The sequence below is a fragment of the Alternaria arbusti genome (genome assembly GCF_024043155.1).
Source record: "Alternaria arbusti strain BMP 1465 chromosome Unknown scaffold_11, whole genome shotgun sequence".
In the NCBI taxonomy this organism is placed as follows: domain Eukaryota; kingdom Fungi; phylum Ascomycota; class Dothideomycetes; order Pleosporales; family Pleosporaceae; genus Alternaria; species Alternaria arbusti.
In genome coordinates this window covers 49059-63209 of record NW_026249951.1, presented here as the reverse complement: position 1 = coordinate 63209, position 14151 = coordinate 49059, and the positions used below count along the sequence as shown (strand labels likewise).

Sequence of the window (14151 nt, the reverse complement as noted above, 5' to 3'; positions counted from 1 at the left end):
TGGACTATCTCCGCGCGTTAGCATTCACTCCGCCCCTAGCATTCACTCCACGCTGTCTGGCATCCTACCGCGGTTCGACTCGTCATCATCCGCTCATATGGCGCCCACTCACCCCTCCAAGCTCTGCGCACAGCTTCGCCTAGCATTTTGGCCCTAGCTTCCTACTCTCTCAAGATGTTTGTACCCCATCGCGTCTTGCCATGGCGCCTCCTGGCTCTACCGGCCCAGACACGGAGCTTCTCTTCGTCTCTACGCCGTCTTGAGATAAGGCAGATTTCAGAGCTTCCCTCGCGCACGACGCCGTCATACATACAGTCGCCCTCGAACACCCTACTGAGCCTGCAATGGCCGTCCCCACCGCGCAACATCCTCGTCACCAAGAAGAAGCGCACGCCAAACATCACCGAGTCCGTGATAGAATTTACGTCCCACATACGCTCCACCTACCCGTCGATAAACGTCATTTTCGATCCCGAGACTGCCGAAGAGCTTCACGAGCAGCTTGCGTTTCCCGTATACACATACAAGCAGAGCCAAGGCGCACCGCAGTACCTTTCGGATAAAACCGACTTGGTCTGCACGCTTGGAGGCGATGGCACGCTGCTGAGGGCTAGCAGCCTGTTCAGCCATGCAGAGAATGTACCTCCTGTACTGAGCTTCGCCATGGGCACCATCGGCTTCTTGGGCGAGTTCAAGTTCAGGGAATACAAGAGAGCGTTTCTGGAGGTGTACATGAGCGGCGCGCCAGACACGTACGCTACCCTCTCCGACTCGCACGGGACGATTCCACCCGCACCACCCACATCGCCCGATGACCCTCTGGACAAGCCACTGAGCTACGCCGACATACGAGGCAAGGCTATGGGAAGCAACAGAACAGCGCGCATCTTGTTGCGCAACAGGCTGAAGGTGGGCGTCTTCGGGCCTGATGGAAAGAGAATCAGTGGCATCGAAGGCGAGGGCGACACGTACGCCCTGAATGAGGTCACGCTTCACCGTGGCTCCAGCCCGCACCTGAAGATCATCGACGTCTACATCAACAATCGGTTTCTGACTGAGGCAGTCGCTGATGGCATGATCATCAGCTCACCTACTGGATCTACGGCATACTCGTTGTCCTCTGGAGGAAGCATCGTACACCCCCTCGTACCGTCGATATGCCTCACGCCTATCTGCCCTCGATCGCTTTCTTTCAGACCACTGGTGCTGCCAGCTCAGACGCCAATCACACTGCGGCTAGGCAAGAAGAATCGGGGTCGCGAAGTCGAGGTCAGCATTGACGGAAATACCATTACAGAGAAACTGGGCACGGGTATGGAAGTCCGCATAGGTGGAGAAGAGGTCAAGCGGGACGCTCGTGGCTGGGAGGGTGGCGTACCCAGCATCGTGCGTGGCACAAGTGGCAAGGAAGACATGGCTGAGGACCACTGGGTCGGTGGACTGAATGCTCTCCTCAAGTTCAACTATCCGTTCGGTGATCAGGAGTCTTGAATTTGCTACAACGAACATCACATGGCTTCAGACCGCGGCGATCATATCAGCTGGTAAAGACAGCAATCATATCGGCTATATAAATGCCCACATCACTTCCTCTTCAGCGTCTCACCGAACTTTCATCACATCAACCTATCATGGCTGGACAAAGCTCGCAAGTTCCTACCCAAGCCCGCCAGTTTGACAGTCCGTCCGGGTTACGTGACTTTGCGAGGCAGAGAGGCTTCATCGCCGATGCCGTCATCAGGCTTCAAGTAGGTTCCAATATTGACGCTTCAGACCAAGACGCAGGAATCTCCAGAAATCTTCACAAAGAGTGTGGCGACTGGCTTGGTGCCTTGCACGACCTTCCCAAGCTGAACGAGGTGAAGAAAATCGAGCTCTACTGTGAGCCCGCTCTCATTACGCAGTGGATGGAGATGCGGGACAGGTTCGTGGAAGCAATTGGATTTTTTGAGCGAGGGGTCACGAAAGTGGGTGTATGGGAGATTGTATTTTTGAACTGATTTTGATGCCGCTGTAGCTAATCCCATGAAATCACATTACATTCATCATTACCAGTTCGCAATGAAGACTGTGAGTATCGTAGTGATACCCAGGTAGAGCAGCACGCGGGAGGTTCTGGCCTAGCTGCATTCATGCTAGCTCACGCTAGATCGTAAGACCCCCTCAAGTGCTGGCCCGGGGTGCTGGAAACCAGGGCTGCGGCATCGACCTTTGAAGAAGCTCCTGCGCCCTTCTTACACGCGCATCGATGTTACGAATTGCTGCCTACTAGCGACTTTCGTTGATGGCGTTGGCGGACACAACCCCTGGCCTGGGCCGACAACAGACCGACGCGACACTGGAGTATGATTCGAATTGACCGTTCAACGCTCGCCGCCGTGGCTGTTCTTCCACGTTCCAGCGTAATGATGCGTAACTAACTGTGGTGATAGTACTGCTTCCTCTTCAGCGCTGTATCTGTTCGTCATCGGTGCAAAAGAGCGACCGGGCATGAACAGCACATCTGCGACGAGCTTAGGCTGTAGAAGCTTCTCCACGTCACTTCCTGCCAGATTGCGGTTCACCATGGCGCCCAGACTCTTGTATACCGCATACGTCAAACGCCTTGGGCCTGTGAAGTCGACCACATCTCCCATCATCTCCATGGTAGTGTCTTCGACGGCTACGCCATGTTCAGCGGTCTTCTTAGCCAGCTCTTCCAAAACGTCATCTATCGCCTGCATCAGATGCGGTGACCGGGGCTTTGCCATGATGGCCCATATCTCCATCTGGTGCAAGTAATTGTCCGGCCAGCCATGGTCGAACTCCCAACCCACAACCAGACTTGTGTTCGCTTTGTACTCCGGTGGAATCCAGTCATCGATGGGTATGTTCTCACAGGAGACGTCGAGATCGAACCAGATGCCACCTTGATCCCAGAGTAACAAGTATCGAAGCAGATCGGCCTTCCATATAGGTACTGGAAGCGCAAGGTAGTTGTTGACGATATCTGGCCTCGATGCAAACGCGGTTCGAACATATTCGTCGCTACTTTCGTCCGTCATGAAGTGCGCTTCGTACTCTGGGTTGGACGTGATGCAGCTATCAGTCCAGTTTCGAGCTTCTTCCGAGAGGCCACGAGGACCCAGCTTGTACCATATTACCCTCGGTATGCCTTCATACTTGGGTGCTTGGACGGCTTCCTGGATGGGCAGGGCGATGTCATCGTGGGCGGGGCGAATGGTGTAGATCTGGTATATGAGAAGAAGGACGCACAAGGCAAAGAGCGACTGATAGCTGACGAACTTGAATTGCAGCCTTGCTAACATACTGGATGAGCAGAATGCCGAACGAAAGCTTGCTGCAATATGTCTAAGCAGAGCGGATGTAGATGCTTCATTATCCACATCGACCTTCATGAGGCTGAAACACGACCGCTGACATTTGAGTCTTTGCAGTCTAGACACCAACGCAAATCTAGGCTTCGTCTTAGACAATCCTTGACAGCTCCGGAAATAGATGGCGCGGATGACCCAATGCCATGGACCCCACGAAAACGTTCGGTGTCAAGAGGTAGCACGGCATATTCAGCCACGTGCGCAACAAAGAATCCGCATTCCTCAACCAAAGAAGAAGGCCTTACTGGCGACCAAGATCCGTTGCTCATTTCGGGGATCCGCAGCCTTACGCCCCACGGTGCGTATACATGCAGCTACTCAAGGCCACGACAGGTCTTGGCCCCAAGACGGCTGGGAAGGTTGTGTCCTGTCGTCCAATAATGGAAAAGGTATGATATGTCTCAGCCCGATTGTAAACCCTCTAGGGTAATGATTCATGAGGGATGGCGATGAAGACCAGTGAACGATCAGTACCAACGACAGCGAACAATCATCGTCCGTGACATGTGGTTTGAGAGGCATATCCCAAGCTCAGCCGCATGCACGAGATAACAGTTCCAACGCTGATCAACAGGAGTTCTCGTGCGCAGACCGATGACCTCCAGCGCCACGCTCCTAGCCATGACAGACTCGTCTTGGTGTGGGAAAAGCGCACCACGCCACAGACCACTCTAATCGCCCAGCACTTCCAGGCTGCCGTCGTGACTGTCAGCTCATAAGCCTCAGGCGTCACTGCACAGGCGCAATCTCAGACTCTCGTCGACTGCTTGAGGTACCGCTCCGACACTTCGCCTGCTTCAACCTTAGGTGCTTACCTCGTTCTGGGTAGCCTGTTCTTCACTCGCTTGAAGCTTACAGACGTTTTCAGACCCGAAGTTCTTTCTACCGTCTTTTCATCTTCCAGCAGACGTGTTCTTCTTTTGGTCGTGCTCTAGTCGGATCTTGGGCTACTATAGTTGGACCTTTGTCCATGTCCCAGCGCCCATGGAATTCATCCTCCCGCCATCGCTTGATGTCGCACTGGACATGAGCAATGCACTCAACTACACTATAGGCGAGAAGATTACGGTGTATTGGACGGAGGCACCGGTCGGTACTGCAGTCTCTATAATACTGTGGCAAGCAGATCCGAAGACCGGCGTATCGATTAAGAACATAGAATACATCATACGTATAGCAAGCACTGTCAAAACCTAGAAGACCACTGGCTAACGATATATAACAGAGAGTGTAGTAAACAGAACGAACCAAGAATGGATTATTAGACCTGAGATTAATCTCAAATTGTCCAACCTGTTCCAATTGGCGCTCTACCAAGAGGGCGCAACAGAACCAGAAGACTTCAGCCGGTATTTCTACCTTGAAGACAAAACCGAATCGACAACAAAATCGTCCCTGTCGCTTTTGCCTTCCAGCTCACTGGGCTCAGCGTCTACCGCGAGCTCCACATCCTCCGCCACTGCGAACTCGATACCTACTAGCACACCAACGACAACACCACCATCCACACCCGCACCCGTACCGATATCCAGCGTAGCACCGCTTGAGAACAGCTTTCCCACATCAGCCAAAATCGGCATCGGCGTCGGGATACCTGTCGCACTCATAATCGGCCTCGTCGTTGGTTTCCTCCTATTCCGTCGTCACAGAAAGAAAGACGTTACCCCGTCACCGATGCCTGACACGCAGATCGCTGAACAGTACAAGACCGGGCCTAATCCTCATCCATTCAACAACAACTCTGGTCACTACGGCCCTCCTCTGAACGAAGCACCACCGGAGAGCTTAGTGGAGTTGGATCCACAGCACGCACATAAACCGCCGACCGATGGGGCAGCGCCGGCGAGGTACGAGATGTAACTCTGAGGATCTTCATCAGAGCAGTATATAGTTGAGTACACAGAGGGAAGGCATCAATCTCTTGCTCATGTGCCTTTTCACTTGTTGTCAGCGATCGTAGTTTATCGTCATTGCCTTTCTTGTAGCATATTTCACATGACGTTACGTCTTCTCGTCCAACATACTAATTGCATCATCTACATTCCATGCCAGCGACTTGACATCGGCGAACAGCCTTACCGACTTCATGGAACCGTCAGTAGTTGGTGTACCGTAACGCTGTGCTTATTTCCGCTCTCTTGGTGACGTACAACAGAACTTCCACGACTTGCTTGGCCGCCTTACCGGGTAACGCGTTGCTCACCGGTCCGTTCTCGACGTCCGGCAACGCCACTAGCCCCCAATGTTTTTCCGTGTAACAATGACTGCATAGGCGGAAATTAGATCGATCCAAGCCCCGCCACATGTGTTTGAGCTTGGGTTGGGTATGCACTGTATCACTTCAACTCGACCGCAGTTAAAGTCAGGCGTAAAGTAAAAGGCTGGATGAGTTGGACACCCGGATTCACGACAGCGGGGCAATGCTATGACCGGGCGGCATGCATACTGTTTTCCGATTTCTCTGCACAGCAGTGACTAATGGACGGGTTTCAAGTGATGTGGCTTGCATTGGGGGCTATGTAAAAAGCAAAAGCACATGCTATAGACGGTAGAGGAGGATGGGATCGAGAGAAGAGGCGGAGCCGACGTGCGCTTGACAATGACCAAAGCGTTCAGGATGCTCAGACACAATGGAACAGGTATCTACCTGGCGCCATGAGAATAAAAAGTGAATCCAAGGTACAGCAAACGCGATGACACAAGAAGCCGGGTATGAGAAACCAAAAACCACAAGGCGAATCAACCGCGTCCTCACCATGAGCCTCAGCGCAGCCTTGCATCAAGCCACCGCATGACTAGATCCCCAAAGCGAGTACATGGGAAGCGGTTCGGGCCGCTTCGTATCGGAAGAACGCTGAGGGCTGGGGTATTCCCATTTGACGTCCTCAAATGGTCCCGCCGCTGCAGAGTCGGTCCTCGCCAGGCTATCTGTATCAGGTGCTTTGATGGATTCGAGCTCAATGCCCTCGTTAGCCTCGTTATCCTTTGACGTGTTCGTGGTTCGATCGGCTTTTCTGATGCAGGCCATGACCAACAGCATGAGGAGGATGTAGCCGAAGAGGCTCGTAGTCCATGCGAGGATGATGGTGCTGAACATGTAGACGTCGCCGGCGGGTGGGTTGGCGATGAGTATATTACTGATGGCTACAACACTATGCTCAATTGAAGACGGGAGGCGGGCTGCTTTGTTAGCAGACCTTTTCGTAGGGCCGACAGAATCCCTTGAGCCGCCAACCGAGTGAGCGTCGTTGTGTTTCCAGTAGATGTCGCCGCGGTGGCTGTGGAAGTCCAGTCCTAGTGTGCTATACACGGCTGCAGCTTTTGTCCAACCGCATAGTTGATCGTTCCCCAGGTCGAAAAGTTGGAAGCCCTTGACTGCCAAGGCGTTTTTAACGATGTCGGGGTAATAGGTAGTGTATTTAGTGACGACGGCGTAGTCGAACATATTGTTCTCATGCGAGTCGCTGAAAGCGATCACTCTGCTGCCGAAGCCGTCGTGCGGAAGGCATATATTAGGCTTCGTGTGGATCTCGACGTTGTCGGCTCGAGGTATGGTTTTGGCGAAGAGTAAGGTATTTAGAAGTAATAGGAGAAGAGCAGACATTAAGAACATGATTGCGATGCGAGAATAGCAGTCTTGAGGTGAGTGATCGGATGCTGCCTGCTATCGGATGTTTGACCGTAAGAGCTGCGGCGCCGGAAGAATGGGGTGGCGTAGTAAGAGTAGAAGTAGTGAGCGCGCGATATCTTATAAACAATCATGGCAGCATGCAGCTTCCGCAAAGTAGGAGTGGAGACGGGGGTCGAGGTGTCATCGTGGTTGCCAAAAGGTGAGAAGGTAGCAGCGATGCTCGCACGGTGCAGTCGCGATCGTTCACCGACTGGGATCAGGAAGGCATGAGGCCGAATACTAAGAGACAAGCTCTTGTCACGAGGCAACGAGGCGAATGCGATGAGCTGTGGAGTATAAAACGGCCTACAGGTCGACTAGCAATCTCCAAATCAATTGCAACTTCTCCGACCCATTACTCCAACTGTGCAACTAGTACTCTTTCACGATACCTCCAATCCACGAGTCAGTCTTCTCATTCATCCCATATGATAACCATGCCTCGGATGCCTTGGAAAAGATCGAACTCTGTCATTGAAATCGAACCAGGCGGTACACGGACGGTAGTGTGGAAATCGAAACAACCGTAACGTGCTATTTCTGACAGCATGTCTGCGGCATAAAAGTCCATATCCGGGAAATCAAGAACAAGCTCGATATTCGGAAGTCCTCGTATCAGTCTTTTGAAGGCAGACAAGAGAGGTTCGCTACCAGGTAAGCTGAGTTTCGCATAAATCAACGTTGATCCGATCAAAATACTGCGTGCGGCGTATATTATCCGGTAAAAGATGTATAAGATCATGACACTGCGCTCGTCCCATCTTGTCAGCGCAATGCGAATCGGTATTGAGGCTGCGAGTGCTTGTTTTCTCTTTATGATCTCGATGACCTCCATGTGTATTTGCCGACATGTACTAAGGAGGGCGATTCCCACTTGAGCGATCTGAAGAGACAAGCCGGGCTTTTTTGTAGCACCGATCTCTGGGAATTCGTGGCGGAAGACTTCGTTCGGGATGTGCTCGTATACCATCAGCCGGAGTTCGGCTGGAAGGTCGAGAAACCTGAAGGTATCGGGACCGGGAGAGGGCAGGCGCGACATTGTTGTTGTATATAGCTCGAAAAAGCTTGAGGGTGTTTGGAAGCAAAAATGAGAGGTGTTCGAATGCAAAAGATGCAAGAAAGGTTTGATGCAAATATTATAGCTGTGAGTAATCGAAAGACTCTGGTTCTCGCATACTGACGCCCGTGGTTGAAGCCACCCGTGCCGACTAATCGTCAACTTGCTAACATCACTATGACCCTAGCAACCCAGTTACAGCAGCGACCAATCAAATTCCAGAATGCCATACGGTCGATAGGGTAACTTATAGCTCGGACCTTTGTCTAGCGTACCCTAAAGATCTACGATCTACTTGCGAGCTTGCGCGGTTGACCTTTGGGTTTCGGCGCTGAAGTAGACTCCGTGGCATCACCGTCAGGCTTCGAATCCAGTTCTTTCTCACGCTGAGCTAGGGCCTTTTCTCTTTCGTCTAGCTCTGCCTGTCGTCGATTAAGATCACTCTCTCGTTGGTCGAGTTTCTTTTCCCGGTCATTCTGGTTATCCGCGTTTTGTGTATCGGTTTTCTCGCTTGCGTTAGATGCTCCACCAGCATCATTACGCATGCTGTCTGTCTCGACTGATTGTGGTTCGCTATCATCTTGCTTCGCATTCAGCTTCCGTGGCTTCTTGCGACCTTGAGTGTCGCTCTTTTGTGCTGAATCTCCGCTTGGTGGCTCTTCAGACTGATTCGCACTGGGCTTCGAGTCCGAATCTCCGCCCGTAGCTTGCGCACCAGCCTTCGCAGCGTCTGACACCTCTTTCTGATCTGGCATCATGCCCTTCGCACTCTCCATCCAACCCTCGTCAATCTGACCTCCACCTCCCTCACTCTTGAACTTCTCAAGCTCTTCAGTCCCGGGCATCTCTTCTTCGTTAGCTTGTCCCATCATCTTTTCCAGCGTCTTCTTCTGCTCTTCGCTCGCTGCCCATTGTGGGAGGAAACTAGTGAGCTTCTTCATTCCCTTCCCTGCTACTTTGCCCATGTTTACCCATGGGCCGTGAAGCGCACCTGTCGCTCCACCTACTCCAGCACCTATCCCACCAAGCAGAGTTGAAGAGATGCCGCCAACCAAAGTCCCGGTAATTGCGCCTAAAGTGGCGCCAGGCGCAACACCAAGGCCTGTGCCCATTGCCATGCCCTGAAAAGCGCCCGAACGAAGATATTTTGCGGTCTTTCCAAATGACTCAGCCTCGATGTGTGCATTTGTAGCTTCTTCTGTCAGCCTTTCCCGTTCATCTGGATCGCTGGCCGCAGCTGCTGCATCCTTCAATTCTTTGGCTTTCTTTTGCGCAGCGAGGGCAGCATTGGCGGCTTTCCCAGATTCTTGCCGCACCTCTTCTTCGGAAACGGCGGGCTTGTTAGACTCTTTGTTCTCTTCATCTTTCTTGCCCCCATCTTTGTTCAACTTTTTCGGAGGCATGATTGTTAGTTGGTTTTCTCAGAGTTGTGGCGGCTGCAGGGTATCCCCTGGTGTACGTCATTGACGCTAGCTTCCCCACTCGAGAACCTGAATTGCACGCGTTCAGGACGCGCTACGACCTTTCCATGTTTTCAACTGCACACGCGTGCTACCAGCGTTGTGGAGATGACTTCTATCATAAAGACTATTAATTTCTTCGATCCATCGTGATGCAAGGGGGATTGCTTGTGCCGACGATGTCAGTTCCACACGCGAGGTCGATGATGACCTATTCATCAGTCAAAGGTTCCAGATGGACAGCGCGACTTGTACGGAGTTTTTCATATTGACACAGAACAGGAACTAGCTACTAGGCGCGGCACATGCGACCATCAGTCCGAACAGTCCAGGCTTCGCTGCCAACGCCGACAGTGGCGTAGAATAGACTTGAAGGATCCCATTTCTTCTTGATCGTCAACAATCTGGCGTAGTTCTGGCCCCAGAACGTATCCTGGAAATTCGGTTGACGGAAATCGGCCTCGTTCACGTACGATCCACTACCAGGTGTTGCAGCCTCAACAAGAGGAATGATCTCGTTCGTCATCTTGTCTTGAGTTGCGAACGCCTCCGACCACGGAGCTGTGAAGTTCCATGGAAGTGTCAAGGTCGCGTGCACGATTGCCTTGCGCCAGGCCGGGTGGACCGACGTTGTTTTCTCCGAACCAAACGCCTTCACATCTGTTCCGACTCCGATCCAGGTCACTCCCTTCTCTACGACAGCCTTCCAGGTTTCGGAGATGTTGCCCACAACACTTCGTGGGATCAAGCGAGTACCGTACTGGGCGATGCCGACCTGGATGTTGCCGAGAGGAAGGGGGCCGAAGTACTTGTCGTAGTGCTCATAGTACGTGTCGAATTCGCTGTATTCAGCGGTGTACTTGACGCCTTTCGAGTCCAGCCTAGCGACGAAAGGCGCAAGCATGGCCTTGACTTCGGCTTCCGTCTTGTTGTAGGCGTTAAGCGGGGAGATCATGAAAAACGAAGACGTGAAGTAATGGACCACCATTGCTCCGGCATCTACCATAGCAGGTAGCTCCTCGTGGAACGCTTGGATAGCGTCATAGAACACGTCCTGGTCGTTGTCCGTGGTGAAGAACGACAGTGAAGCGCCGCCAAAAACAGCTTCCTTGTGCGCTTTGACAGTCATCCCAACCACAACGCCGTAGGTGCTGCCACCGCCGCCGTTAAGAGCCCAGTACAGATCCGCGTTTTCTTTTGTATTCGCATTCACAAGCTTTCCGCTTGCTGTTACGACTTCCCAATTCAGTACGTTGTCGGCAGCGAGGCCGAAGCTAGTACTGATAGCGGAATGCCCACCACCCTGAGTGTAACCGCCAGCGATGCCAACAGTAGGGCACTCGCCTCCAACCACGACCAAGCCCTTGTCTCGGGAAGCAGCCATTAGTTCGAAACCTTGAACGCCGGCACCAATCTTAAAAGCCGGGCCATTGTATTCTGAACCTTCGAACGTCGGAACATGGGTAATTTCCTTGAGATGGTGTGTCCACACCGCTAGTGAGCCCGCGCCTGTGGAACGACCGAGATAATCATGGCCCGTGTTGCGGATAACGAGACGAATGTTCTTGGACGCAGCAAACGCGATCGCGCGCTGGACATCTGCAGGTCCTGACGCATCCACAGCGTAACGGACGTAGTTTCCAAGCTCACATGGGCGGTCTCGAGGCTGGAAGGGATCGCAGCTCTGGTTGGCAAAGAAAGGTGCCATTACAGATGAAGACGATTCATAACTGACTAAACGTTAGAGTGACGTCTTCAGAGCACATGTGTGGAACATACTGGATCTTCTCAAACTGCCAATCCTTCTTCAGACTTTCACAAGTCGCGTCGTCAAAAGTCGGAACGTGGCAGGGGGCTCCGAGTGGTACGGTTGCCACTAGACGTCCGCCTACTGTCTTGTTCAAGCTGTTCCACTCTGCTTGCGAAGGCCATGACTTGTCTCCTGGGAACGATTTGCATTGATTGGGGGTTGGGTTAGCAGAAACGACGCCAAGAAGCGCGAGGACTGGGATGTAGGAACGCATTTCCAGGGCATAGAAAAAGATAAAGTTCTGCGACCTGGAAAATGTCAATGTCCCAGACATACGGATTAATATAAACAGAAATTCAGGCTCCCTGCATGCGCCGCGCTTGACAGTGGCGAGCAAGCTAGAGCAGTTGTGGGACTACAAATCTAGTGTCCGGTGGGGTGGACCGTCCCGGGGTGATACCGCGACCCCGTTTTGTGGCCGTGGCGCCGATTGCCTTGGATCTGAGTCTACGCGAAAAAGACCTCTGACAGTGATATGCAGAGGACCCCAGGTTGTTGAAGGAGAGCGCGCCTCATCATGAACAAGCGATTGATGGATAGCTGTCGTGTCGTCGGAGTCGCGGTGCTGGTGCGGGACGGCGACTTTGCCATCAATTGGAAGCTGGGGCTTGTACTGGACCTTCGGCATCTATCAACAGGGATCGCGCACGGCTTTGCTGCATTGAGAAACCTCCGATGCAGCCGAGCACGTCCACCGCGAGGGCGGGTCGGCGGCTCTCCAGGCGAGATGCAATCGTCCCATATCGTCTTTCTAGACCCTTAAAATTAGGAGATATCTCACCGAGCAGTGCCGAAGCCGTTTCCCGTTACCGTTACCAATATACCTTGGTATTATTTGGTCTAGCTCTAAGAAGAAGGTCTTTTCTGTCGGCCAACACTTGGGCTGCATTGCAACCATGTGCGTTAGCTGTTAGGCTACTATAACTTCGGACAATACTGGGAATATTTACAGGTTTCACCTCGTATGAGAGTCTCCTCTGCTATCGATCAAGGCATGCTTTCCTGACGGGGTTATGATAGACCGGGTAAGGGCCGCGCTGAATCCTACGCGGTTTCGTCCTCTTGGACTGTCAATACGCAGGGAACGGTCGGAACTGTGTAGACGCTGAATCGCAATGGCTAGTATTCTGACCTGTTCTCTCCCAAAGGCGAAAAGTCTATCACCTCAACCAAGGGAGAACTAAACACCCTGAGACCTACATTGACGCTACGTCCTCTTGTTTGCGCATTGCCGTCCCAACGTAGGCTTCAGGCCTGTTCGGTTTTTAACCTGTGCAAAGTACTATTCAATCCCTATTCTGAACGAAACCGCCGTGAGCAAGCCAGTACGATGGGCTGGACCTACAACACTCCCGATGATGTCGCCAACGAGGGGCCGCAAATCACCGCAATCGCAATCGTTTTCACAGCAGTGTCACTGTTGGTTCTGACCCTTCGTTTCTATGTGCGCGGATGCATAACCAAAGCCATTGGAGCCGGTAAGTAACGTGGCACCCAGCTTTTCCTCGACACATAGCTAACGCATCTATCATCGCTAGATGACTGGATACTAGTTGTGACTTGGGTGAGCAATTCGGGTCCCTCCTGTAGTTATGGGACTGACAGTCGCGCAGATAGCATCTTGTGGCTTCGCTGTCGTAACTATCATCCGTACGTTGGCTGCACAAGGGCTGTGACACTGAGACTGATGGTGCGATACCAGAAACCAAATGGGGACTTGGACTCAAGCATCTGAAGGATATGCCCGATGAAAATCTCTTCAACTTTGGACTTGTAAGTATCACCCGCACAAGTGAACGCATTCCAATCCTGACCGAACTAGATACAGTACATGGGTGCACCATTGTAAGAAAATAATTACGACACGACCATAATACGCCTATCTGACATCCGCAACAGCTACATCACCAGTATACTGGGCTTCAAACTTAGTCTGCTGTTGACCTATCTACGTATCATGCCAAAGGGCGCGTCGCGCAACGCTACCATCACCGTAATAGTCGCATGCATACTCTTTCACCTCTGCTTCCTGGTCGTGCAAACGAACCTCTGCCAGCCGGCCGCAAAACAATGGGACCCTTCCATCACCTGGGGCCAGTGCCTGCCAGCCGTCCCCTTCTACACCAGCATGGCATCTTTGACCATTGTCTTCGACATAGTAGTGTAAGTGCCTCCTTCGCGTCTGTCAGCAAATCCTTACTTCAACAGCATGTTCCTACCCTTCCCCGTCCTCCTCAAGAGCCACATCCAGAAGCGGAAGAAAATCGCCCTGTTGTGCCTCCTGGCCCTAGGCACATTCATCACGATCATCCAAGTCCTTCGCATCCGAACCGTTCGAAACCTCGCCAACTACCTCGACTCTAGCAGTCTCATTATGTGGTCGACTGTTGAGAACAACTTGGGTATAATCGTCGCGTCCGTACCGACACTGGCACCCCTCTTCAAGTCATTCGTTGAGAAGACACAAAAGAGCTCATATGGCAACTCGGCAACAAGATCAAAATCTTTGTACGCCCTAAGGTCGAGACGCAGTACCAGGCAAGGTTCTATCCCACTTGGAAGCGGTGTCCATCAAGCGACGCATGTGTCTGGGCCTTTTGAGAGAGAAAGCGAGGAATTCATAATGGGCGATGTCGCTGCTATAACAAAGAGAACCGAGGTGACTGTTTCTTCTCGTGTTCGGGAAGAGTTGAGCGGGCCAAATAATTAGTCACTGTCTTCGCATTTGGTTCAATATCATACTACCACATTGATGATCTTCCCTGGGGGAAGCCTGT

At 52.3% G+C, this 14151-nt stretch overlaps 8 protein-coding genes across 8 annotated transcripts; 3 read left to right on the top strand and 5 right to left on the bottom strand.

The window, feature by feature from the left end:
• Nucleotides 1-174: 174 nt before the first annotated feature.
• J4E86_007618 (uncharacterized protein) lies at nt 175-1491 on the top strand (the record flags this gene model as incomplete). Its single annotated transcript, XM_051448137.1, has 1 exon — nt 175-1491. One exon carries the CDS (start codon nt 175-177, stop codon nt 1489-1491), a length of 1317 nt encoding a protein of 438 aa, XP_051300404.1.
• An 872-nt stretch (nt 1492-2363) lies between these two features.
• On the bottom strand, nt 2364-3308 carry J4E86_007617 (uncharacterized protein; the record flags this gene model as incomplete). The annotated part of the gene is made up of 1 exon (XM_051448136.1): nt 2364-3308. The coding sequence occupies one exon, from the start codon at nt 3306-3308 to the stop codon at nt 2364-2366; it is 945 nt and encodes a 314-aa protein (XP_051300403.1).
• Nucleotides 3309-4361: 1053 nt separating this feature from the next.
• On the top strand, nt 4362-5237 carry J4E86_007616 (uncharacterized protein; the record flags this gene model as incomplete). Its single annotated transcript, XM_051448135.1, has 2 exons — nt 4362-4548; nt 4603-5237. 2 exons carry the CDS (start codon nt 4362-4364, stop codon nt 5235-5237), a joined length of 822 nt encoding a protein of 273 aa, XP_051300402.1.
• Nucleotides 5238-6156: 919 nt separating this feature from the next.
• Nucleotides 6157-6990, bottom strand: J4E86_007615 (uncharacterized protein; the record flags this gene model as incomplete). Its single annotated transcript, XM_051448134.1, has 1 exon — nt 6157-6990. One exon carries the CDS (start codon nt 6988-6990, stop codon nt 6157-6159), a length of 834 nt encoding a protein of 277 aa, XP_051300401.1.
• A 472-nt stretch (nt 6991-7462) lies between these two features.
• J4E86_007614 (uncharacterized protein) lies at nt 7463-8086 on the bottom strand (the record flags this gene model as incomplete). Its single annotated transcript, XM_051448133.1, has 1 exon — nt 7463-8086. The coding sequence occupies one exon, from the start codon at nt 8084-8086 to the stop codon at nt 7463-7465; it is 624 nt and encodes a 207-aa protein (XP_051300400.1).
• A 302-nt stretch (nt 8087-8388) lies between these two features.
• J4E86_007613 (uncharacterized protein) lies at nt 8389-9507 on the bottom strand (the record flags this gene model as incomplete). Its single annotated transcript, XM_051448132.1, has 1 exon — nt 8389-9507. One exon carries the CDS (start codon nt 9505-9507, stop codon nt 8389-8391), a length of 1119 nt encoding a protein of 372 aa, XP_051300399.1.
• Nucleotides 9508-9856: 349 nt separating this feature from the next.
• On the bottom strand, nt 9857-11588 carry ZEB1 (Zinc finger E-box-binding homeobox 1; the record flags this gene model as incomplete). The annotated part of the gene is made up of 2 exons (XM_051448131.1): nt 9857-11294; nt 11344-11588. 2 exons carry the CDS (start codon nt 11586-11588, stop codon nt 9857-9859), a joined length of 1683 nt encoding a protein of 560 aa, XP_051300398.1.
• Nucleotides 11589-12704: 1116 nt separating this feature from the next.
• On the top strand, nt 12705-14084 carry J4E86_007611 (uncharacterized protein; the record flags this gene model as incomplete). Its single annotated transcript, XM_051448130.1, has 7 exons — nt 12705-12852; nt 12913-12938; nt 12988-13024; nt 13077-13147; nt 13197-13219; nt 13274-13537; nt 13583-14084. The coding sequence occupies 7 exons, from the start codon at nt 12705-12707 to the stop codon at nt 14082-14084; spliced, it is 1071 nt and encodes a 356-aa protein (XP_051300397.1).
• Nucleotides 14085-14151: the final 67 nt, after the last annotated feature.